The following is a 24,635-nucleotide window of genomic DNA, read 5'->3' on the forward strand; positions in this document are numbered from 1 at the left end:
TTTAATGTAGCTAATAGATATGTCTTAGTAGGGAGAAAATATCTGTCCTTCCTTATGTACATGGATTCTGGTTAGTGAAACTAGTATAAAAGTTTTGGGGGGATACATTACTCTTCAGAAAATGGTACTAATAAGGACAAGGAACAGAGGGTTAATCATGGTTTCACTTAATCCTGTGGAGATTAGGACTTTTGTAGAGTGCTACATTTTTCACAGTGTGCTCCTGGGAACACTGATTCTGTGTTAACTATGGTTAGAGTAAGAAAAAGGATTTGGTGGTCAAAGTTTGAGAAAAGCTAAATGTTTAATACATATTAGGCAGACTTCTGAATTTCAGTACTTCTTGGAGATATAACTGTGCACTCTCCAGAGAGGGGAAATGCATTATTTCCCAAACTGAAACTTCACTGCTGCTGACATTTTTAGAAGATGCTGGTACAGAGGAAAAGCTATGGATTTAGGAGCTTCGAGAAGTCTTATTATTATTATTTTTTTTCCGAGACAGAGTCTTGCTGTGTTGCCTAGGCTAGAGTGCATTGGCATGATCTCAGCTCACTGCCACTTCCGCCTCCCAGGTTCAAGCAATTCCGCTCGCCTTGGCCTCCCAAAGTGCTGGGATTTCAGGCAGTAAGTCACCATGCCCAGCCGAGTAGTCTTATTTCTTACTTGCCATGTGGACTTGAATATAACCTCCTTGAGCATCCTTCCTGCTCTTTTTCATTGGATTATGATTAGAATTAGACTAATGAATATGTATGAAAATGTTTGATTCCATAAAGCATTACAAGACATCAGTATTAACATGAAAATGAAGACCGCTTAATCAGGAGTGATAAGGGCATTCTATATCAACAATGGGTTAATTTTACACATTACTATACTACAGAAAATCTAATTATTGCAAAATTGTAAAACAGTGATGGCTTATAGTTTTTTTCCCTGCTGGTTAGTCCTAATTCTAAAAATAACTATGGTGAAGCCCAATTCAATATGCATATAAAAGAATTTCATCCATCTTAGATTTTTATCTTAAATTTTTTTAATGTTTTAATATTGAAATCACTAACATTACTTCCTTTTTTGGCTGCAGGAAGTAAGTACAGCCTGGAATTCCCCTCCTACTGGACAACTGGACAACAAGCAATACATGATTATGATCCCTAGGAAAAGAGAAACAAATACGGTAAGCCATACCTAGCCCAGGAGTAAGAAATCTTAATTCTAAACCTTTGTGCTTGAAAGTAATTGTCATACTGCAGTGAAGGGAAAGGGAACCCAGGGTCTAGCAATCTTGCTGGGTTGAGGAGCAAGAGATTGAAGTTTGGGGAGGCTAAAGCAGCTTTAATTCATGGGTCAGACTACTGGAAACGAAGGAGGTACACAAAGAAAGGCCTCCAGAAATCTGTACAGTCTTCGGCTGAATAAAAATTTGTGCATACTTAGGGTGAAATCCCTTGAGGCCACAGAGGAAAGAAAGATCTAATTAAATATGCAGGGCATTCAGTAGAGACCTAGGGGCCACATCTCAGAAGCAAGGCTAAATTAGTCCCAGAAAAAAGGCTACATAGATCAGTGGTTCTCAAAAGGGAGGGGGAGATTTTGCCTCCAAGGGGATATTTGGCAATGTCAGAGATATAGCAGACAAATATACCATTATAAACGCCTTTGTCTCAGAATCAATAAGAATAAACAAGACTTAAATTTGACTGACATTTCTGAAACAGTCTACCCAAGAACTTGCATTCTTTTCAAGTATACACAGAACATTAATCTAGAACATAAAACAAGTCTGAATACATTTAGGAGGATTAAGTTATACAATGAATGCTGTCTGACAAAAATGAGATTAAAATAGAAGTCAGTAACAAACATATCTGTAGAAAAACCCAAATGTTTGGAATTTGACATTTAGTAAGCTATGGATTAAATAAGGCATCATGATTAAATAAGGCATCATAAAATTAAAAATCTCTAGTACCGAAAACACAGCATATCAAAATGTGTGGGATGCAATGAAGACAGTGCTTAGAAAATTTACAGCATTAAAAGCTTTGATTAGAAAAAAAAGCTTTGATTAGAAAAGAAAGGTCTCAATTATATATGCTTCTACCCTAAACACAAGAAAAATGGAAAGGATAAAGAGTAGAAACGAATAACTAAGAAGGATAAAGAGTAGAAATGAATAACTAAGAACATGCATAATCAAGACCAAGCTGGTTCTATGAAAACATCGGTAAAACTGAAAAACTTTTAGCCAGACTGATTTAAAAAAAAAAAAAAAAGCAAGAATATATTAAATACCAATGTCAGCAATGTCAGGAATGAAAGGGAATAACACTAGAGATACTGGAGCCATTAGAAGGATATGGGAATATTATGAATAAGAAGGATATTATGGGAATATTATGAATAACTTTATACCAATAAATTCAACATTTGAAGGAAACAGTTAAATTCCTTCAAAGACGTAAACCAACAAAGCTCACTCAAGAATAAACATATTATCAGTAAACATTTGATGAACTTGTACTTGAAAACCTTTCTACAAAAAAGGCTCCAAACAAACCAAGACAGCTTCGCTGCTGAGTTTTACCAGACGTTTAAGAAAGAAATAATACCATATTATCATAACACCAAAGCTATAGAATATATCCCTCATGGATTTAGATGCAAAAATACCAAAATTTTAGTACAATGAATTCAGCTATATGTAAAAAGGATACTATATCATAACCAAATAGGATTTATCCCTGGAATGAAAGGCTAGTCAATTACTCAGAAATTAAACAGTATATTATACCATTTAAACAGTATATTATACCATTATACCATATTAGTGACTAAAAACGAAAAATATATGATCTTGAGGCACAAAAGCATATGATAAAAGTTTTTTTGCTATTATGAATAATACTGCTATGAACATGGGCAGTCATTAAATGCATGGCAAGTCACAAGGGTCAACTACATACTCTCTAGGATAGCGATAATAAAAAAACCATACCAAGCTCTGGCAAGGATGTAGACAAAGTTGTAGGATCTAGAACAACTAGACAGAAATCTTTGTACAGAAAACTTGAACTAGTCTATCAATCAATCGACTTGACCTAACTGACGTTCATAAAACTCTACTTAACAAGAGCACAGTAAGTTTTTTTTCAAGCACTCATGGAACACTCAGGATAGACCATATGCAAGTGCCTAAAAAAGTCTCAGAAGACTTATTAGAGTCATTCAATATTAGAGTCCTTCAATGTACCTCCTACCTCAATGGAATTAAATTAGAAATGAATAGGAAGAGATATGGAAAATCCCCAAATATATAAAAATTAAGCAATACACATGGGTCAATGAAAAAAATCATGAAGGACATTAGAAAATGAAATGAATGAAAATATAGAAAAAATTTATAGCTTTAAACATCTATATAATAAGGTCTTCAACTAACAATGGAAGCTTCTACCTTAAACTAGAAAAAGAGGAACAAATTAAATGAAAAGCAAGCAGAAAAAAAGAAATAATAATCAATGACATAGGAAACAAAAAGAGAAAATCAATGAAACTAAAAATTGGTTCTTTGTAAAGACCAACAAAATTGATAAATTTTTAACTAGACTGACCATGAAAAAAAGATGATCAGGCACAAATTATGAAAATCTATAATGGAGGGGACACCTCTATGGAGCCTACAAAATTTAAAGGATGACAAACAACTTTATGCCCAAGTTAGACAACTCAGACAAAATGGCTTATTTCGTAGAAACACAAAAATTACAAAACTATGTCAAGGAAAAATATAAATTCTGAATAGATCTATATAACTAAATTCTGAATAGATCTATATAACAAATAAGCAAATAATTAAAAATCTTCCCTGAAAGAAAACACAGACCCAGATGGCTTCACTGGTGACATGTATCAAATATTTAAAGAATAAATAAGATCAATACTCTATAAACTCTTTAAGAAAACAGAAAATACTTCTCAACTCATTTTAAGAGGCTAGTACTACCCTGGTAGCAAAGCCAGAAAAAGATATCACAAGAAAAGAAAGTTGTAGATCAGCATCCTTCATAAAGAGAGATATGAAAAGAAAGTTGTAGATCAGCATCCTTCATAAAGAGAGATATAAAAATGATCAACAAAATATTAGCAAACCAAATTCAAAATATATATGGAAAAGATTATATACCATGATCTAGTCAGAAAACTAGATCTTAAACCATTTCAAGCCATTTTCCTGATTTTGCAAATAAATTTGTATTAGAACACAAGCATTCACATACTGTATATAGCTGCTTTCCTGTTATAACTGTAGAATTGAGAAATTGCAACAGGGACTATATGGCCTACAAAGACAAATATGTACTGTGAGTCTCTTTACAGAAGAATATTTGTGGAACTATACTCTGCTTAGTAGTATTTTTGGAAAAAGGATTTGATGGTCTCCCCACTCCTCCAAAGCTGGAATTCTTATTCTTTCTCAACAACTGGAATTTTTTTTTTTTTTTTTTTTTGGAGACGGAGCCTCACTCTGTTGCCCAGGCTGGAGTACAGTGGCACAATCTCGGCTTACTGCAACCTCTGCCTCCCAGGTTCAAGTGATTCTCCTGCCTCAGCCTCCTGAGTAGCTGGGACTACAGGCATGTGCCACCACGCCTGGCTAATTTTTTTGTATTTTTAGTAGAGACAGGGTTTCACCATGTTGGTCAGGCTGGTCTCGAACTCCTGACTTGATGATCTGCCCACCTCGGCCTCCCAACGTGCTGGAATTACAGGCGTGAGCCATAGCGCCCGGCCGGAAATTGGAAATTTAAGATGTTAATTATTTTCAAATGGATCTATAGATTCAAGGCTATCCTAATAAAAATTCTATCAGACTGTGTTTTTGAGACAGAGTCTCACTCTGTTGCCCAGGCTAGAGTGCACTGGCATGATCATGGCTCACTGCAGCCTTGACCTCCCTCCTCAGCCTCCTGGGTAGCTGGGACTACAGGCACAAGCTACCATGCCTGGCTAATTTTTTCTATTTTGTGTAGTGACAGGGTTTCGCCATTTTGCCCAGGCTGGTCTCAAACTCCTGGGCTTAAGCGATCTGCCTGCCTTGGCCTCTCAAAGTGGTGGAATTACAGGCATGAACTACCACACCCAGCCCCAAAAGACTTTTTGGTAGAGATTGTCAAGCTAATTAAAAAATACGTGGAAGACCAGGCACAGTGGCTCATGCCTGTAATCCCAGCACTTTGGGAGGCCGAGGTGGGTGGATCACCTGAGGTCAGGGTTTGAGACCAGCCTGGCCAACATGGCGAAACCCTGTCTCTACTAAAAATACAAAAATTAGCCAAGCATGATGGTGGGTGCCTGCAATCCCAGCTGCTGGGGAGGCTGAGGCTGCAATGAGCCAAGATCATGCCACCGCACTCCAGCCTGGGCAACAATAGTGAGACTCCATCTCAAAAAAAAAAGAAAAAGGAAGTGGAAATGCAAGGAAACTAGAATATCCAAAACAACAGTTTGGAAAAGAACAACAGATCTGGAGCATTCATATTACCCAATTTCAAGATTTACTGTAATGCAACAGTAATCAAGACAGGATGTTATCAATATGAATATAGGCATACAGATCATTGGGTAAGAAATACAGATCGTTGGGTAAGAAAAAGAGTCTGAAAGTAGACCCACACATATACAAACAACTGATTTTCTACAAAATTGCCAAGTAACTCAATAGGGAAAAGAGAGTCAAGTTCTGGAGCAACCAGATATGGATTTTGGGGAAGAAAATGAACCTTGTCCCTTACCTTGCATCATATACTTAAGCATGTGAGCTGAAACTACAGAATTTCTATAAGAAAACAAATAGTAGAAAATCTTTTTAACCCTGGATTAAGCAAAACTTTCTTAGTACACAAAGACATGAAGCTTTCTTCAAAATTATACACTTTTGCTCATCTCTACATTTTGTTAAGAAAACTGTAAATGTAATCCACTTAAAGAAAACATGCAAAACATATATTTAACAAAGGGCCATATTGAGAATATTTGAACAATTCTTAAAACCCAGTTAAAAAATGGGCAAAAGATTAAAAGAGGCACAATACCAAATAAGAAATATAGGTGGCCAACAAGCCCATGAAAAGATGCTTAATATCTTTAATCATCAGTATACCTACGATGAAAGAGGCTGACAGTACCAAGTACTGAGGAGGGTATAGAACGTATCTTAAGAAGTCTCATACATTTCTGGTAAATGTTAACAATTGCGGAAAAGTTTGGCAATTTTAAAAATAAATTTAAACACACACTCAACCTATGTCCCAGTGATCTCACACCTCAGTATTGACCCAAGAGAGATGAAATGTACATCCATATCCTTATTTTTTGTCTGCTTAATTTGTAAGAAAGGTATAGTAAAATCTCATTATTTTTACTAGATTTATCTAAGTATTCTTGTTCTATGAATTTTTGTATTATGTAATTTGAAACTATATATTTACAATTATTTTTCCTGAACAAATGCTTTAAGGAGTATTTTGCCTTAACATCTATTTTGCTTGGTAATAATGTAGCTCCTTCGGTTTTGTTTTGGTCAATATAGGGGCCAGCAAACTTTGGCCTATGGGCCAAATCCTACTTGCAGCCTGTATTTGTAAATAAAGTTTTATTGGAACACAGCCATGCCTGTTCTATTTGAGTACCGTCAATGACTATGTTCCTGCCACAAGGGCAGAGTTTAGTAGCTGTGACAGAGACTGTGCAAAGCTAACAACATTTACCATCTGGCCCTTTACAGAAAAAGTTGGCCATGTCTTGGGTTATACTATGCAAAAGTAGATCCTTTTACTTCAGCCTTTCAATATCTTTATTCAGATATAGCTTTTTTTAAATAGCATAAATTTGGATTATTTCTAAAATCCTGTCAGATTAGCTTGGAGCATTCAGTCCATCTCTACATTTATTTTATTTTTGAGACAGTGTCCCTCTGTCACCCAGTTTGGAGAGCAGTGGCACGATCTTGGCTCACTGCAACCTCCACCTCCCAGGTTCAAATGATTCTTGTGCCTCAGCCTCCCGAATAGCTGGGATAACAGGCATGCACCACCACACCCGGCTTTTTATAGTTTTAGTAGAGTCGGGGTTTCGCCATGTTGGTCAGGCTGGTCTCAAACTCCTGACCTCAAGTGATCTGCCCACCTCAGCCTCCCAAAGTGCTGGGATTATAGGTGTGAGCCACTACACCTGGCCCCATCTCTATATTTAATGAAACTAAACTACTGATGTGTTTGAATTTAGCTGTACTAATGTACCTTATCTGTTTGTTACTTCCTGTTATCATGCCCTTGTTTATGCATTTTTTTCTCCCTCCTCTCATGTCTTTCATTCTTTTGGATTGTTTTTCTTAGGTATTCTCTTCCCCCGATGGTTTGGTACTTTGCATACCCTGCATACCCTATTTCTAGTTGTCATCCTTGAAACTTAAACATACTTTAGTTCTACTTTTTAGCCCTCAAGGAAATTGTTACTGTTGTTATTTTATATACATAGTAAATGTCAGCTTAAATGTATCTATATTATTTACCACTTTTGTTATTCTTCAGTCCTTCTTAAAGATGGGATTACTTTTATTTTTTTTCTAAGATGGAGTCTCCCCTGTCACTAGGCTGGAGTGCACTGGTGCTATCTTGGCTCTCTGCAACCTCTACGTCCCAGGTTCAAGTGATTCTCCTGCCTCAGCCTCCTGAGTAGCTGGGACTACAGGCGCGCACCACCACCCCCAGCTAAGTTAAGTTTTGTATTTCTAGTAGAGATGGGGTTTTACCACGTAAGCCAGGATGGTCTTGATCTCTTGACTCCGTGATCTGCCTGCCTCAGCCTCCCAAAGTGTTGGGATTACCGGTGTGAGCCACCACGCCTGGCTGGGATTACTTTTCTTTAGCCTAAGTATATCCTCTAATAATTTTTTAGTGAGCATCTGGTGGCAAACTTTATTTTCACCTCCTAGTTAAAAAAATAGGTGATTGGTGTACTTAGAGCATTCAAATTTAAAGTAATTACTGATACAGCTGGATTAATGTCTACTATGTTTATATTGCATTTGAGTTTGGGGGAATTTCCTTTGACCTATCTATCTTCAAGCTCACTGACTCTTTGCTTGGCTGTGCTCAGTCTACTGATGAGCCCATCAACATCATTCTGCATTTCCTTACAGCATTCCTTAGCATTTATTTTTAGAGTTTCCATCTCTCTGCGTACATCACTTCTTGCATGTTGTCTACTTTTTTCCATTGGAGCCTTTAACCTACTAATCATAGGTATTGTAAATTCCCTATCTGATAACTGAAATATTTGTGTCATATCTGAGGACTGCTTCTGATGCTTGTTTTGTCTCTTCAGACTGTGGGTTTTTCTTGCCTTTTAGCATGCCTTATAGTTTTTTTGCTGAAAGCTGGAAAGCTGGAAAGCTGGACATGATATATCAAAACTGAAGTAATTAGACTTTTAGTGTGAGGTTTCATGCTAATCTGGCTAGGAGCTGGGCTGTATTTAATGTTTGCCATAATTGTAGGTACTGGAGGCTTCAGTTTCCTCTAGTTTCCTTGTTTTTATTTACTTTTTCTTCTGTTGTTTTTGGGTTTCCTAAGAACTCCTTAAACAGCTTGTGTCTTGCAGCTCTCTCAGTTGTAATCCACTGTTATTTTATCCTGGAGCCCTGTTTATATGGTGGTAAGGTGTTGGGGAGGGGGAGGGGGAGGTGAATTGTTTTTTAATCTTTATGATTAAATCTCAGTTTTTTTTAGTGGGTCTGAATCCCTGGGCTGTGACTTTCAGAAATGAGACAAGAAGGCTAAGGAAGGGCTAGAATCCTCTATTTGCCTTTCCCCCAGGTCACATAAGGGCCTGTTAAATTAGTTTTCCTTACAGGGCAGGCCTTTTGTTGTGAACACTCTGCTACATATTTCCAAATTTTACCTTCCCTCTACTCCTACCAGAAAAAGGAGGGAATTTTTCTTGCATCTTCACCATAAGAACCTTGTGGAGTTTCTTTTCTTGCATCTTCACCATAAGAACCTTGTGGAGTTTCTGGAAGTTAGAAATTTTGTGGGGTAAACCCAAGAAATTGCAGGAAACCCCCACTAAGACTGGGTCCCTGGGAGTTTTTAACTCTGAAACTAGTCCTCACTCAGCCTCCAGCAATTCATCAAAATTGCCATAGTCTTCCTGGCTTCAGTGGCATCTTTTCCCAGTAAGCTGATCTTGGCTGTTTCTCTGTATTTGTCTAGTCTTCTAGATTTCGAAGTGGTGGTTTGTCCTATGACCTCCATTCTCTGAGGGATCTAAGAAAAGTCATTGCTTTTCCAGTTTCTATAGCTTTGTTGCCATTTTCCTGTTGTGATTTTCAGTACCTACAGATTTCCCTTATGGTTTATATACACAAACATATACACAATCATTAAAAACAATTGTATTCTGGCTGATTTTTTCAAATATACATTTCAAGTGTTTCTTCAAATGTGTCCAATCTGCTTTTAGATCCATCCACTGCCTTTTCAACTGCATTTATATTTCCATCCCTTGTTTTTAAACTTACTAAATATACAGAACCAGTCCAAATGCCCATCAATCAACGAGTGGATAAAGAAAATGTGGTGTATATATACCATGGAATACTACTCAGCCACAAAAAGGAACAAAATAATGGCAATTGCAGCAACCTGGATGGAACTGGAAACCATTATTGTAAGTGAAGTAACCCAGGAATGGGAAACCAAATATTGCATGTTCTCACTTCTAAGTGGGAGCTAAACAATGAAGATGCAAAGGCATGAGAATGATATTATGGACTTTGGGGACTAGGGTTGGGGAGGGGATGAGGGATGAAAGACTACACATTGGGTACAGTGTACACTGCTCGGGTGATGGGTGCACCAAAATCCCAGAAATCACCACTAAAGAACTTATTCATGTAACCTACCACTACCTGTTGCCCAAAAACCTACTGAAATCATTTTAAAAAAGATTATAAACTTAAAAAAACCCCAACTTACTAAACTTACTAATTTACCAGGTTCTACAAATGCCGTCAAAGAGCAAGTTGGCTTGAGTTCCACTTATCTCTTAAACTTACTAATTTACCAGGTTCTACAAATGCCGTCAAAGAGCAAGTTGGCTTGAGTTCCACTTATCTCTGTAGGTTCCTGCCTTCACTTAGTTCTTAATTTTTTTAGTCTAGCATTTTTGGTGGGAGGTTATATACCTATTCCAGTAGTCTATCATAGTAGAAGTCTATATCTTAAGGTATATATTTCCATCCTTATGATTCTATTATTTTTTAACAAGAACTCGTGATATTATTTACAATGAAAAAAATATAGCTCAATTAGTCTGGGATGTATACAATTGAAACCATTCTTTTTTTTTTTAAACAAGTAAAGTTGTTAGTATCTAGGCACTGAATTATACCTTCATGGTATCAATCAAAGTTATGATCAGAATTTTATGTAACTGCTTAATCACTTCTTTAACAAGTGTACTGCTACAGGTAACATTAAACGTCTCTAGCAATGATCTTTATCGGGTTCTCTTGCCTTGATTGAAATATTATTAATACTTCTTATATCCATTAACATAAAATAACTTTTTGTTGAGCAAAAATAGTGTGAAAACATTAAGATGAATGTGCGCTTTGGAAATGTTTAAATAGATATGAAATGATTAAATAAAATCACAGTCTTGTGCAACATCCATAGCTTACAGTTATTTGGCAACTATGAAACCACAGTTACTAATGGAATTAAGACTTTTTTAAAAATTGCAAATGTACTTATTTGTATATGAAAGAGGTATTCAGCTATTAACTCAGTATTTAATAAACACTGATATGTAATTTTTACTTGAAATGGCCTAAGGTTTATACTACCAACTAGTTCATAGAGCTTTTTTTAAAAAAGACTTTTTTTAGAGCAGTTTTAAGTTCACAGCAAAATTGGGAGGAAGGTACAGAGATTTTTCATATACCTCCTGTCCCACACATCATCACCCAAAGTCCATAGTTGAGGGTTCACTCTTGGTGGTGGACATTCTTTGGGTTTGGATAAATGTATAATGACATGTTTCCACCATTATAGTATCATACGAAGTATTTTCACTGCCCTAAAAATCCTCTGTGCTCTGCACATTTATCCCTCCCTTCCTTCTAAACCCTGGCAACCGCTGATTTTTTTTTGCTGTCTTCACAGTTTTGCCTTTTATGGAATGTTATATAGTTAGAATCACACAGTATGTAGCCCTTTCAGATTAGCTTTTTTCACTTAGTAATATGCATTTAACGTCCCTCCATGTGTTTTCATGGCTTGACAGCTTATTTCTTTTTAGTCCTCAATAGTATTCCATCATCTGGATGTATCATAGTTTATCACTTCACCTACTGAAGGACATCTTTGTCTTTGCTAGCTAAAAAGTAATCTCACAGAAGTTTGTTTTATAAACTCTTGTTGCCATTTTCTAGATAATGAATCTCTGACAATCCAGCTCCCATGCTATGTTAACCAATCCCCAATAGTAATTAAGCACACCTTTTCTAGGATGCGCCTTTTTCTCCCATAATTTCTTATACATGCTAATACTCATTAGGAAACTAAATTTTTTAACCAAATAACAGTGTAGTAGACAAAATCACTGTAGTTAGCTTTCTTTTTCCATGTCTTCCCATGATCAAAGGAAGGAAGGAGAAAAAAGTCTACACAGATTCTTATCAACAGAGATCCCTATGCAGCTCATATACCTCTCTGTTTCTGCCATACCTATTTGTCTTATTAATCTTGGTATCACTTACTATGCCTTTCTAATATTTTACATTCATAAAAATCATCTGACTAGTAGGAAATAATAGTAGACTTGGTATAATTATTAGTACTATGTATATAAATTAACCTTTGTTTCTAGGCCTTCATATTTCATGCTTTTGACATAAGGTGAAAAGGTGTTCTACCAACCTGAAGAGAGAAGCAGTAAGGTTTTCATACAGAGATACTCTTCATAAGATACCTGAAGCCTGTGTAACTCAGAGGAAACATACAGCATGTGTTTACATTGGTCGTACATGCAGGGTAGAGTCATTCTCTGCCTGTGAAAGATAAATAGCAGGGTATTAGTTAGAAATACTGCTACTTCCCCCCAAAAAGCACATTTTTGTTTTGTTTTGCAAAACTATGAACTCATAAAGAAAAACAACTACTGCAATAATATTATTGCTAATTCCCTATAAAATCAGAATTTTGGAGAACTTTCCTTAAACTTCCTGCATCTTGGCTGTTTAAATAGACTAATGAATAATGTAACAGTGGAGATATTATTTTCTATCATGCATGCCATGTATTATTTTATTATTTAATTAAAGTGTTAGAATTCTTATAGAACTTATTACTAGTTGCTCATTTAAATCAAGGTTTATCATTTGAATACGGTCAATTAGACGACAGTTTTAGGTCCTACACACTTGATTTTTAAAGGTAAATTTTTTCACAACATTCCATCCTAAAGACAAAAATGTGTGACACTGTTCACAGTTATGCAGAGGGCGAGACCTAGAACTTGATTCTAGACTTCTGATGCTCAAAATCTGCCTCTGACAGGCATATGCCTTAATATTCTTTAAACTAAAAGTACTAAACCAATTCTTGCTTATGATTCTGAAGTCATTACATACCTATGATTTTCAAATAGGTCTCTAAAGTTTCCTGACTTGTGAAATGACACTAAGAGCCTGAAACTGGGCCCAGTTCACAGCTTTTAAAATGCTTCAAGATTTTTTTTTTTTAAGTTTCTGACAGAAAATCGTCTTGGAGTTAACAACAGAAAGGTTATTATTTTTCTCTACTGAATATGTGGTTTATTCCTTTATATAAAATAAATTAGACATGACTTATACGCTGCCAAAGTGATCAGAGGCTCTTCAAATTTAAAATCTGCTCTTACCGAAGAGGCACCTCCCTAGTCCTTAATAGTAGGTAAAGCACTCCTTTCTGGGAGGCACCTTTTTTTCCTTTAGTTTCTTGTACATGGTTATACTCATATAACTGAAAATTTCAACAAAGTTATAGTGTAGTAGAATATTATAGTGTAGTAGAATAAGTAAAAAGTCATTCTTGTTGGCTGTAAAAACAACAACAATTTTTTTTTTCCCACAACGTTCTGACCTAAGGGCAACCATGAGAGACTGTTTGACAGCTCTATAGAGGGTCAGAACTTGAATGCATACTTTCTGATATGCAATATCTGCCTGTCACAGACACCAGAGCAGTATGGAAACATAGTGGGCTAAGTAAAAAGGGTGGAGGGCTGGGTGCGGTGGCTCACACCTGTAATCCCAGCACTTTGGGAGGCCAAAGTGGGTGGATCACTTGAGGTCAGGAGTTCAAGACCAGCCTGGCCAATATGGCAAAACCCCGTCTCTACTAAAAATACAAAAAATTAGCCAAGTGTGATGGAGTGCGCCTGTAATCCCAGCTATTCGGGAGGCTGAGGCAGAGAATCACTTGAACCCTGGAGGCAGAGGTTGCCATGAGCCAAGATCACACCACTGCACTTGAGCCTGGGTGACAGAGTAAGACTCGTCTCAAAAAAAAAAAAAAAAGAAAAAGGTGGAGGACTGCCCATCTTTTAGGCAGCAGCATGAGAACACAAGAATAGGAAGTACATATCCCTTAATGAAAATGAAACTAATGTAAATCTGTTGAGGAAAAAAAATTATAAATCCCACTTTATGTAAGGAATGTATGTGGCATGATTAGATTTTGCTGTGACTGCTTAAAGCTAAATCTGAATGCCCTAATAATAAAAACCCTAAATTAGGTTAGTTTTATAAACCAGAAGGATAAGTTGGTGTTTCATACAAATCTGTTTATGCTTTTAATTCCACTTAAATGCCTTCAAATTACATATTAGAAAGTGACTAAAAAACAAATACTGCCAACATGGTATTTTTTAAACAGCATGGTAGGATTCTGATGAGTAATAACGTCTTCAGTTTCCCCAGAAACTAAATATATTTACCAGTTAATTTAAAATTGCATCCAACTACCTAATCTTGTGACATTGTGATGCAGTAGTTTGAACAGTCCTCTTTTTGGCAATAAAAGTCAAGGTGACTTCTGTTTTCTATACAAACAGAAATCTCCTTCATTTTTTATTCTTCTTAGACCAGGGGTATGAGTGTGTGAACTCCCTGTTTACATTGTACTAATAGCAATAAGCTAGGGGTACGAAAAGTAGTAATACAAGGTAGAAAGTGAGAGTAACTAGGATGTGACTTCTCTGCTGTGTATCTGGTGATGTGAACACCAAGAGTCTAAGAGTATGCTAGAAAGGATGGATGGGAATGAAGAGTGTGTGAAGGAAAACAATGGGAGAGGAAGTGAGGTCAGATTCTGGAAAGCCTGAAATCATGCAGAATATGTACTGGAGGGTCAGTGGGAAGATACTGAAGACAATCTGTGTACTGGGGAGATACGTGATGCAGTCAGACTGTGCTTGAGGAAGCAAACATTAGCCAACATGATGAACGTTACACTGGAGGGAGAAAACGAGTGAGGAAACAACTGCAATGAGGTAAGGGGAAATGGACACCTGAAGTATTTCGCAGACACAGGAATAAGCTTAGAGGATAAGAGAATAGCTGATTTATAAAATCTTAAAGGCTTGATCTTCTCTCAGTTAAACAAAACAAATTTGTTCCCATATTCTTAAACCATAGACACTGGGTGAGCCTTGCCATGCAAAGAGATACCTCTTGTGTCTGGGTCCATATGTCCCACCCCATCAGCCTAGATATCCTCATCTACAATTGTCCCCACTGAATCCACATGAGTTTTACCATGCTCCTTTTTCTTTCTGGAATAGGGTTATGTAAATAATATCACAGTAAGATTCCTTGTTGCTTGCGACAGACTTTACTAACCTCAGATATGCTGTTAAATATCCTCAAACGTGTCCTGGGACAGTAATAATGCCACATGTACATTTGCTTTACATTACACTTGTCCTGCCCCAAGCACTCATAACTCTATTTCCAGTTTGCCTAGATCCTAGATACCTAGTAGGATTGTTTCAGTCCTGAATTATCACAATAGCAGTCAATCAGGAAAACATCAGCTGGTTAAAGATACCCTATGAATACAGGGAAAATGACACACATACAACTTACTCATTAATAATCAGATCAGGAGCAAAACACAGCAGGTTTGCACTTGATTGTCTATATGATCTCCACCCCAGAGCAAATGCCATAAGAAACATCCAGGAGTACTGCAGTAGGGTCATTTGGTCATCCAGGTGTAAGTTCCTGAAACCTGAATTAAGAGAAATAAAGGTATGAGGCAACACTCTTCAGAAGATCATCTCTGTGGGAATTGCCAAAGAGCAATGAGATCAATTAGCCCTGTCAAAACAAGGGGGCCCCTAACAGAAAACGGAAATTAAATACTAGGTAGACACAGTTTTCTTCTGTCATCTGACACTTTAAGACTCACAAACCCTCTGTGTTTTTTGTTTGTTTGTTTGTTTGTTTTTTTAATTGAGACAAAGTCTTGCTCTGTCGCCCAGGCTGGAGTGCAATGGTGCCATCTCGGCTCACTGCAACCTCCGCCTCCCGGGTTCAAGCGATTCTCAGTGCCAGCCTCCCAAGTAGCTAGGAATACAGATTCATACCACCATGCCCAGCTAATTTTTGTATTTTTAGTAGAGATGGGGTTTTGCTATGCTGGCCAGGCTGGTCTCGAACTCCTGACCTCAACTGATCCACCCACCTGGGCTTCCCAAAGTGCTGGGATTACAGGCGTGAGCCATCGCACCCAGCCCCCTAGGTGCTTTTTAATAGCTTTTAATGTAAAAAAAAAAAAAGAAAAGTAACCAGTTTTGTCACCTTTGTCTGCTTAAGTAAACATGAACTAAATAGTAAAATAGCCAAAATTCTTGGCTTGGCGGTTACCAGTGACCGGGAAAGATAGTGGTGATGGGGATGAAGCGGGAATGGTTGACGGGTGCAAAAATACAGTTAGAAGAAATAAGTTTTAGTGTTCAGTAGCACAACAGGATGACTATAGTTAACAATAATTTACTTTATATTTCAAAATAGCTAAAAGAGAAGATTTGGAATGTTCCCCAAACAAATGTTTGAGGTGATGGATATCCCAGTTACTCTGATTTGATCCTTACACGTTGTATGCTTTTATTAAATTATTACATGTACCCCCTAAATATAAATATGTACAGTAAATATGTACAACTATTATGTATAGATTTTAAAAAACAGAAAAGAATCTTGGCTTGAGGTATTAATCAATGAGTTAAGCAAAACATTTGCCCTGCTGTTCACACCTCTTTCCCCCTTAATAAAACAAGGATGACAGGAGGTCAGGTTACTTTCTTGCTCTCTCCCTAACTATTTGCGTGAACACAGGCTTGTCAATTCCCTGTCTTTAAAGTCAGAGCTGACACTAACATTGACCTCTGCCGTTCCACACCAAATTCCAATAGGGTAACTTTTATTTAAAATTATCTTTAAAATTACATTCAATGTGTAGCATTTCATTTAGTGAAGGGTTAAAATCATTCTACTTTAGTACAAATTTTGACAATCAACATACTTGATGTTTACCAATCTTACAAACAACCTGATTTTTAAAAGTGGCACAATGAAGGAAAACAAATGGAATTAACTAAAAACATTTTCTTTCCCCAAACTTCAGTGTAAAAGGAGTTTTGAGTGAGTCTTGTAACTCGAATTCTGATATTACATCATCCTATGTGAAATTACCATCCTGTGCATAATGATTTGAAAAGCAGGGAGTAATGTAAATGTTTTATTATAAACTCCCTATCACCTGTATTCACCTGACTCTCCCCTTCATAGTCCCCAGAACTAAGAGAAACAAGATAAGCCATGGGCTCACGATGATATAAAAGCCAAAGTGTTTTTGCTGAAGAAAACACAAAGGTTTATATAATTGCTCTTTTATGTTTTGCATCTTACCTGGTATTGCCTTTGCCCATTTCACTGCTGCAATCACTTGCCGCCCTCCTAACATGTTGAGCGTAGTCATGATCCTCCAAGTTGAGTCTGGAACAGAACTATCATATCCTGCATATAACACTTCAGGTTCAATAACCTCCAACAGTGACACCAGGGTAGGGGTGAGTTGTGGTAACGTTGCAGGAACTATTGTTTTGTTAGCAGGATTTTCAGAGGTTTCTTGTGAGACTCCTGTAGTGGCCTGCTGAATTCCTTTTATTTTTTTCTTTGTTTTTCGAGCTGTGGGTATTTAAAAAAATACATAGAAATGAACTGTAATGGGAAGGTCTGCACTACATAGTTTATTCAAGAAGTATTTTTACTTTCTAAAACTATTAAGATGGGAGAAATATTTTATTTAGCAATTATGATAAAGTGACATGGAAGAGGAGAAAAAACTTTTTTTTTTCTGAAAGCAAAAGATCCAGAGGAACTTATTCCCAATTAATTTTGCCTACAAATAGGCCAGAAACTTCATTAGAGTTATTTCTTATACAAAGTATTATAACGGTATGTTAAAACAATCTGAGTAAATAACTTTTGTAAATTCTTCTATAAATTATTTTTTTATCTCACTTTCACTCTAAATGCAACAATTTCATTGGTTATATAAGGCAAATTACTCTTACTATAAACTGAAAAAAAAATCTAAGCTTGGAATAACGGATTACAAACTGTGGTTTAAGATTAATCTGAATCATGGTAGTATATATAATGAAGAGAATTACACTATTTACACTTGTTCAAAGCCACTTATAAAGATAGGAAGATGACAGCAGATTACATGCTAAAAATAGTATTAGTTCTACCAGTAGAAAAATTCACTTTTCACCTTTACATAGGTACTAACATAAATACTGCGTGGGACCAAAAACATTTGGGAAGATGAAATGAAAAACTTTACATTACATAAATTATAAGTGGGAAATTTCCCTTTTATAAGGAAGATTTATACTGATTACTCTATAAACCTAAAGCAGCCATTTTCATATTATATATAAATTATCTTTTACCTTGACTTGGTATGGAACCATCTACTCAAACTACAACATGGATCCTGTAGACTTTTTAGTAGACTTATTCATACTCCTGAAGTTATTTTAGTGACTAAATAAATAAGAATTACATTGTTCTCTCAGAGGGAAAGTACTCAGAATTCCAGGGAAAGGCAAGAAATGTAATTTATATCATGAAGAAATGTACTTGTCTAAATTATTAGGGATGCAAACCATTTTGCAAAGGGAAGAGTAAATGTAAATCACCTTTAAAAATCATTGTTAGATCCTCTGTCCTTAAAATGACACACCATACAGTCTGTGGAGGACAGATATGGTGGTGGGAACGATATCTCAATGTACAATGTTAGAATAGAATGGTTCCATTCTTATTGTGTTCTATACTAAATGGGGTAACTGAGAAATGCAAAAATTTTTAGTTAATAGTTCAAAATAGAAACAGAATCATGATAGAACAATGCTAATTAGTTTACCATGCTCTCTTGGAGACACAGTATGATATAGGACTAAAGAGCAGAAACCTGAAATCAGCATATTTGGATTTAAGTCCTGGTTCTGCCATGTTGTAGCTGGATACCTGCGCAAGTTACTCCCTGACTCTTCATTTCCCCTTCTGTAAAATGAGGACAATATTAGTCCCTACCTCATAGGGTTGTTGTGAGAATTAAATATGTAAAATGCTTAGAACAGTTCCTGGCATATATTATAGTAAGTACCATATAACAACTATCATTACCTCAACTTGCAGGAGAACATGTTTTTAGAATATTTTAAATTTGGATATCGCAACTTAATAGAGGAGTGATAAAATTTTAAAAAGGAAAGACACCAATACATAAAGAAACTCTTTAAACAACCAGAAGTATCTCAGTGAAATCTTGATCCAAAATCATAAAATGTACTTTTGTTGACAATGTAAAAGAGAACACACATGTGCCAAATCAATACACTGAAACAGTACTTTGACAGCCTCAATTAGTCATAACTTTAAATGGTTTGGAATGCATATTTCTTTACTCCACATTAGAACAAGGAAGAAAGAGTAACAAGCCGGAGGATTAAAAAAAAAACATTTTCTATGACTCAGTTTGTAATTAATTTCTCACTACTTATATATAGTTCTAAATGAGAAAACTGATGTTTTTCAATACAGCTCAGAAAGTACAATTGAACCCAATTGTGCTGTACTGACTAGAGCAAGAAATAATACTAATTAATTTTTCAAAATATCTTCAGGAAGGAGTTAACTGAATTCAATCATTTAGTTAAGCAATCACTATTTTAAAGCAACTTAGTTAATACAACTTTATATAAATTCCTGACCCATTGGAGCATATAGTTGATTAGCAGTCAATACAGGAGCTCCACAAAAGTGTTCATGAGTCTGTGGTAACACTACTTCCTTCTTAATAAAAGTAGAGAAATCTTAATTAGCTTAAAACCTAGTTTATAAAAGTTGGTTACTTGAAAGGATAAACAAGATTGATAGACCACTAGCAAGATTAACAAAGAAAAAAAGAGTGAAGACCCAAATAAGCACAATAAAGAACGTAAAAGATGACATTACAAGAGATTCCACAGAAGTGAAAAAGATCTTCACACTATTACAAGCACCTCTATGCACACAAAGTAGACAATCGAGAGGAAATGGATAAATTGGAACAAAGGCTTTAAAAAATCTTAGGGTTTATGTGTGTGTGTATGTGGGTGGGGGGGGCGGGTGGAGTTTACTATGAAAGTATCATTTTTTTTTCAGCTGACCCCCGTATATATAAAGCCATTATTTGGAGTAAGTATGTATGTGGAAATGGAAACACACAACCTGCCTAGATTGAACCAGGAAGAAACTGAAATTCTGAACAGACCAATAACGAGTTCTGAAATTGAATCAATAATAAAAAACCTACCAATTAAAAAAAGCCCTTGACCAGATGGATTCACAGCCAACTTCTACCAGATGTACAAAGAAGAGCTGGTACTAATCCTACTAAAACTATTCTAAAAAAGCAATCTAGAAAGAGGGCCTCATCCCTAACTTATTCTACAAGGGAAACATCATTCTAATACCAAAACCTGGTAGAGAAACAACAACAACAACAAAACTACAGGCCAATATCCCTGATGAACACAGATACAAAAATCTTCAACAAAACACTAGCAAACTGAATCCAGCTGCACATCAAAAAGTTAATTCACCACAATCAAGTAGGCTTTATTTCTGGGATGCAAGGCTTGTTCAACATACGCAAATCAATAAATGTGATTCACCACATAACAAAAAAAAAAAACGATCATCTCAATAGATGCAGAAAAAGTTGCGATAAAATCCAGCATCTCTTCATGATAAAAACCTTCACCAAACTAGGTATTGAAGGAACATACCTCAAAGTAATAAAGAGCCCTGTATGACAAACCAACAGCCAACATCATACCAAATGGGCAAAAGCTGGAAGCATTCCCCTTAATGCAATAAGACAAGGATGCCCAATGTCACCATTCCAATTTAACATAGTACTGGAAATCCTAGTCAGAACAATCAGGTAAGAGAAAGAAATAAAAGGCTTCCAAATAGGAAAAGAAATAATCAAACGATCTCTTTCCACTTATGATTCTATACCTAGAAAACCCTGAAGACTCTGCCAAAAGGCTCCTGGAGCTGATAAACAACTTTGGTAAAGGTTCAGGATTTAAAATCAATGTACAAAAATCAGTAGCATTTCTATACACCAGTAATGTTCAAGCTGAGAGCCAAATCAGGAATGCAATCCCATTTATAACAGTCACAAAAAGAGTAAAATACCTAGGAATGCATCTAAGTTAGTTTAAAATTTTTACAAGGAGAACTACAAAACACTGCTGAAAGAAATCAAAGATGACACAAACAAATGAAATAACATTCCATGCTCATGGACTGGTAGAATCAGTATAGTTAAAATGGTCATTCTACCCAAAGCAATTTATAGATTCAACACTATTCCTATCAAACTACAATGTCATTTTTCACAGAATTAGCAAAAAGCATTCTAAAATTCCTATGGAACCAAAAAATGCCCCAAATAGCCAAAGCAATCCTAAGCAAAAAGAACAAAGTTGGCAACATCACATTACCCCAAATCAAACTATACTACAGGCTATAGTAACCGAAACAGCATGGTACTGGTAAAAAAAAAAAAAACACACACAATGGTACAGAATAGAGTCCAGAAATAAAGACACACACCTACAGCCATGTAATCTACACAAAGTTGATAAAAATAAGCCATAGGGAAAAGACTCCTTATTCCATTAATGGTGCTGGGATAACTGGGTATCCATGTGCAGAAGAATGAAACTGGACCCCTACCTACTGCCATATAAAAATTAGTAAGGTGGATTAAAGATGTAAATGTAAGACCTCAAACTATGAAAATCCTAGAAGAAAACCTAGGAAATAACCTTCTCGACATTGGCCTTGGGAAAGAATTTATGACTAATCCCCAAAAGAAACTGCAACAAAAACAAAAATTGACAATGGGACCTAACTAAAGAGTTTCTGCAAATCAGGAGAAACTATCACAATCTACAGAATGGGAGAAAATATTTGCAAACTATGCATCTGACAAAGCCCTAATATCCAGAGTTTATATGGAACTTAAATTAACAAGCAAAAACAACCCCATTAAAAATGGGCAAAGGACATGAACAGACACTTCTCAAAAAAAGACATACATGTGGCCAACAAACATATGAAAAAATGCTGATTGTTAATCATCAGAGAAATGCAAGTCAAAACCACAATGACACCACTGTGGAAAGAAGTTTGGAGATTTTTCAAAGAATTAAGAGTTTAACTGCCATTCAACCTAGCAATCCTATTGCTGGGCATATACCCAAAGAAAAATAAATCATTCTATCAAAAAGACACATGTACCCATATGTTCATTGCAGCATGGTTTGCAATAGCAAAGACATGGAACCAACCCAGGTGCCCATCAACAGTGGACTGGATAAAGAAAATGTGGTATTTATATGCCATGGAATACTATGTAGCCACAAAAAGAATGAAATCACGTCCTTTGCAGCAACATGGATGTAGCAGGTGGCCAGTATCCTATATGAACTAATGCAGAAAACCAAATACCATGTTCTCATTTATAAATGGGAGCTAAACATTGAGTACACGTAGACATAAAGATGGGAACAGACACTGGGAAATACAAGAGGGGGGATAGAGGAAGGGAGGGACAGGTTAAAAAGCACCTGTTAGGTACTGTGCTTACTTCCTGGATGAAAGGTTCAATCATACTCCAAACACCGGCATCACACAATGTATCTTAGTAACAAACCTGTACATGTACCCCTAGAATCTAAAATAAAAGTTGAAAATAAGAGAGAAACTACTAGATTGGGTTTTTGAACTTAAAAAAAATTAGTTTCAGTAATATTTGGTTATAAATCTGATAATGCCGTAAGACTGTAAGTTTCATTTGACTGTTTATACTAAAAATAAAGCCATACTTTGGATTGATTACAATATATCTTAAAATGAAGTGAATAAAAACATTTAGTTTCAAGAGAAAAACAAGCAAGTTTTTTAAAAAAAACATTTAGGATCACCATTAAAAATCTTATCTGTTCTTAAATGCTAGGCACTTTAAGCAGTGAAGGCCACTCCCTTAAAATAAATATTGAGCTTTACTTGGTATGGGGCAAGAGTATAAAAATACACCACTTGCAGTCCTAAGTTACATTTATGGAGAGACTTGGGCAAAGTTATTCTGGGGCTATCATCGAAACTGCTTGGCTTAGGGGAAGCACTCTGATGAACAAGAGAATATTTCTGAAGGTTGTAAAAAAAAAAAGTGTGAAACACATGGCTCATCTGTATTGTAAGTGTTAGGGTCTGCCAAAGATTCCTGGCATACGTACATACCAGTCCAAATAAAGATTTTATGTATACTGGGGTTAGTTCAATACAAAAATGAGTTTTACAGTAAAACCATACACACAAACCCTAAGAACTTTTTTAAGCCTTTCTTTCAATTCATCCACAAGTAGAATTGGATCATTTATATGATATGTGCCACACGGTACATATCACAGTAGGAAATAACAAATCAGAATTTTCTTCCACTATGTAGTATAAAAATGGATATAAAGTAAATCATGGCCCTGTTCAAAGATGCTTTTAATAATCAGGGTCCAAAAAGTAGAAGAATGTATATCAAAGACTAACATGTAGTAGTTTTTAACAAATGCCAATTTCTACACTAACTGGATACGTTATACTGACTATAAAAGCATATAATTGGTTATTTTTAATACAATATTTTGAGAAACTGCAGCCTAAATTGTATGCTTAAATTTTTTTTTTTTTTTTTTTTTTTTTTTTGAGACGGAGTCTCGCTCTGTCGCCCAGGCTGGAGTGCAGTGGCGCGATCTTGGCTCACTGCAAGCTCCACCTCCTGGGCTGATGCCATTCTCCTGCCTCAGCCTCCCGAGTAGCTGGGACTACAGGCGCCCGCCACCACGCCTGGCTAATTTTTTGTATTTTCAGTAGAGACGGGGTTTCACCGTGTTAGCCAGGATAGTCTCGATCTCCTGACCTCGTGTTCCATCTGCCTAGGCCTCCCAAAGTGCTGGGATTACAGGCATGAGCCACCGCGCCCAACCGTATGCTTAAATTTTATTCATGTAAGAAAAATTTCTGATGTCCAACAAAAGATTCAACTGGAAATGGCAGTGATGGTATAATTAATAGAAAAATCAGATGTCAGTCACTGCCTGGGGTCGTCTTCTAGTACAGTAAGGGCAAAGGGCACTGCAATTGCTATTAAACTGTAAGAAGGAGGAAAAAATGGACAGATTTCGTAGCCTAGTCCATCAAAATCATTACTTTGTAGTTGATATATCTTTTTTCTTTTGATGAAAGAAGTCCCTCATAGTTTGGATAGGGAGAAATTGCCCAGAAAAACATTATATACTTAAAGCTCCAAAGATCTTAAACTTTATATGTATTCAGAAAAGCACCTAAAAATGTTACTGGGTAAGCAACCACAATATATTAGAGATACGACAGAATTTTATTTGGGTTTGTCCTTTGAGCTTCATTCAAAACCTATTTCGAAATATAAAATAGGTAAAATGAAAAAATGAAGATTAGAGATAATTGGGACCGGAGAAAATAAACCAAAGGGCACTAAAAACTCAAGTGTCTTAATACATATTTAAATGGTCAAAGTATATTACATACATAGGAGATTAGAGAGCAGCAAGATGAAACTGAGTAAAATCTGGGCAGAGATCTGGTATCTAAGAAAGTGGAGAATACTGTTTTTATAACAAAAATAAACTACCCTTGTGGAACTGAAAGCAAACTTCTGTGTGCATTTTTTAGTTAATCTCTGCAGTTTTTATAACATTTACAAGAAAGTGGGCAGCTATCATTTTATGTAAATCAATGTTTAACATGCTGACACTCTGCAGTTAAGTTTAAATAGCCTGGTCAAACGTAGATAGAGTTGTGTGTGTGGTTTGGGGAATTAGACTCTTCATAGTCATACCCATAAATC

The 24,635-nt window shown here is 36.1% G+C and overlaps 1 protein-coding gene and 1 long non-coding RNA gene across 4 annotated transcripts in view; one reads left to right on the plus strand and one right to left on the minus strand.

Annotated features, from left to right (window-relative positions):
• Positions 1–10,971, plus strand: part of LOC109027014 (uncharacterized) — a 35,643-nt gene extending 24,672 nt beyond the window's left edge. Inside the window, exons 2-4 of one of the 2 annotated variants that reach the window (XR_010133958.1) lie at positions 1,091–1,183; positions 7,639–7,782; positions 9,601–10,565. This is a non-coding gene — a long non-coding RNA (uncharacterized lncRNA). Of the gene's footprint in view, positions 1–1,090; positions 1,184–7,638 lie in introns of both variants that reach the window. The other variant, XR_008680332.2, reaches the window with a different exon arrangement.
• NR3C1 (nuclear receptor subfamily 3 group C member 1) overlaps positions 1–24,635 on the minus strand; it is a 125,504-nt gene that overhangs the window by 5,678 nt on the left and 95,191 nt on the right. For both annotated transcript variants that reach the window (XM_055389283.2, XM_055389282.2), the window contains exons 5-7: positions 17,030–17,308; positions 15,203–15,347; positions 11,994–12,124 (exon numbers count right to left, since the gene is read on the minus strand). In XM_055389283.2, coding sequence (XP_055245258.1) covers positions 11,994–12,124; positions 15,203–15,347; positions 17,030–17,308 — 555 coding nt within the window. The remainder of the gene's footprint in view (positions 1–11,993; positions 12,125–15,202; positions 15,348–17,029; positions 17,309–24,635) is intronic.

Source organism: Gorilla gorilla, chromosome 4, assembly GCF_029281585.2.
Source record: "Gorilla gorilla gorilla isolate KB3781 chromosome 4, NHGRI_mGorGor1-v2.1_pri, whole genome shotgun sequence".
NCBI lineage: Eukaryota > Metazoa > Chordata > Mammalia > Primates > Hominidae > Gorilla > Gorilla gorilla.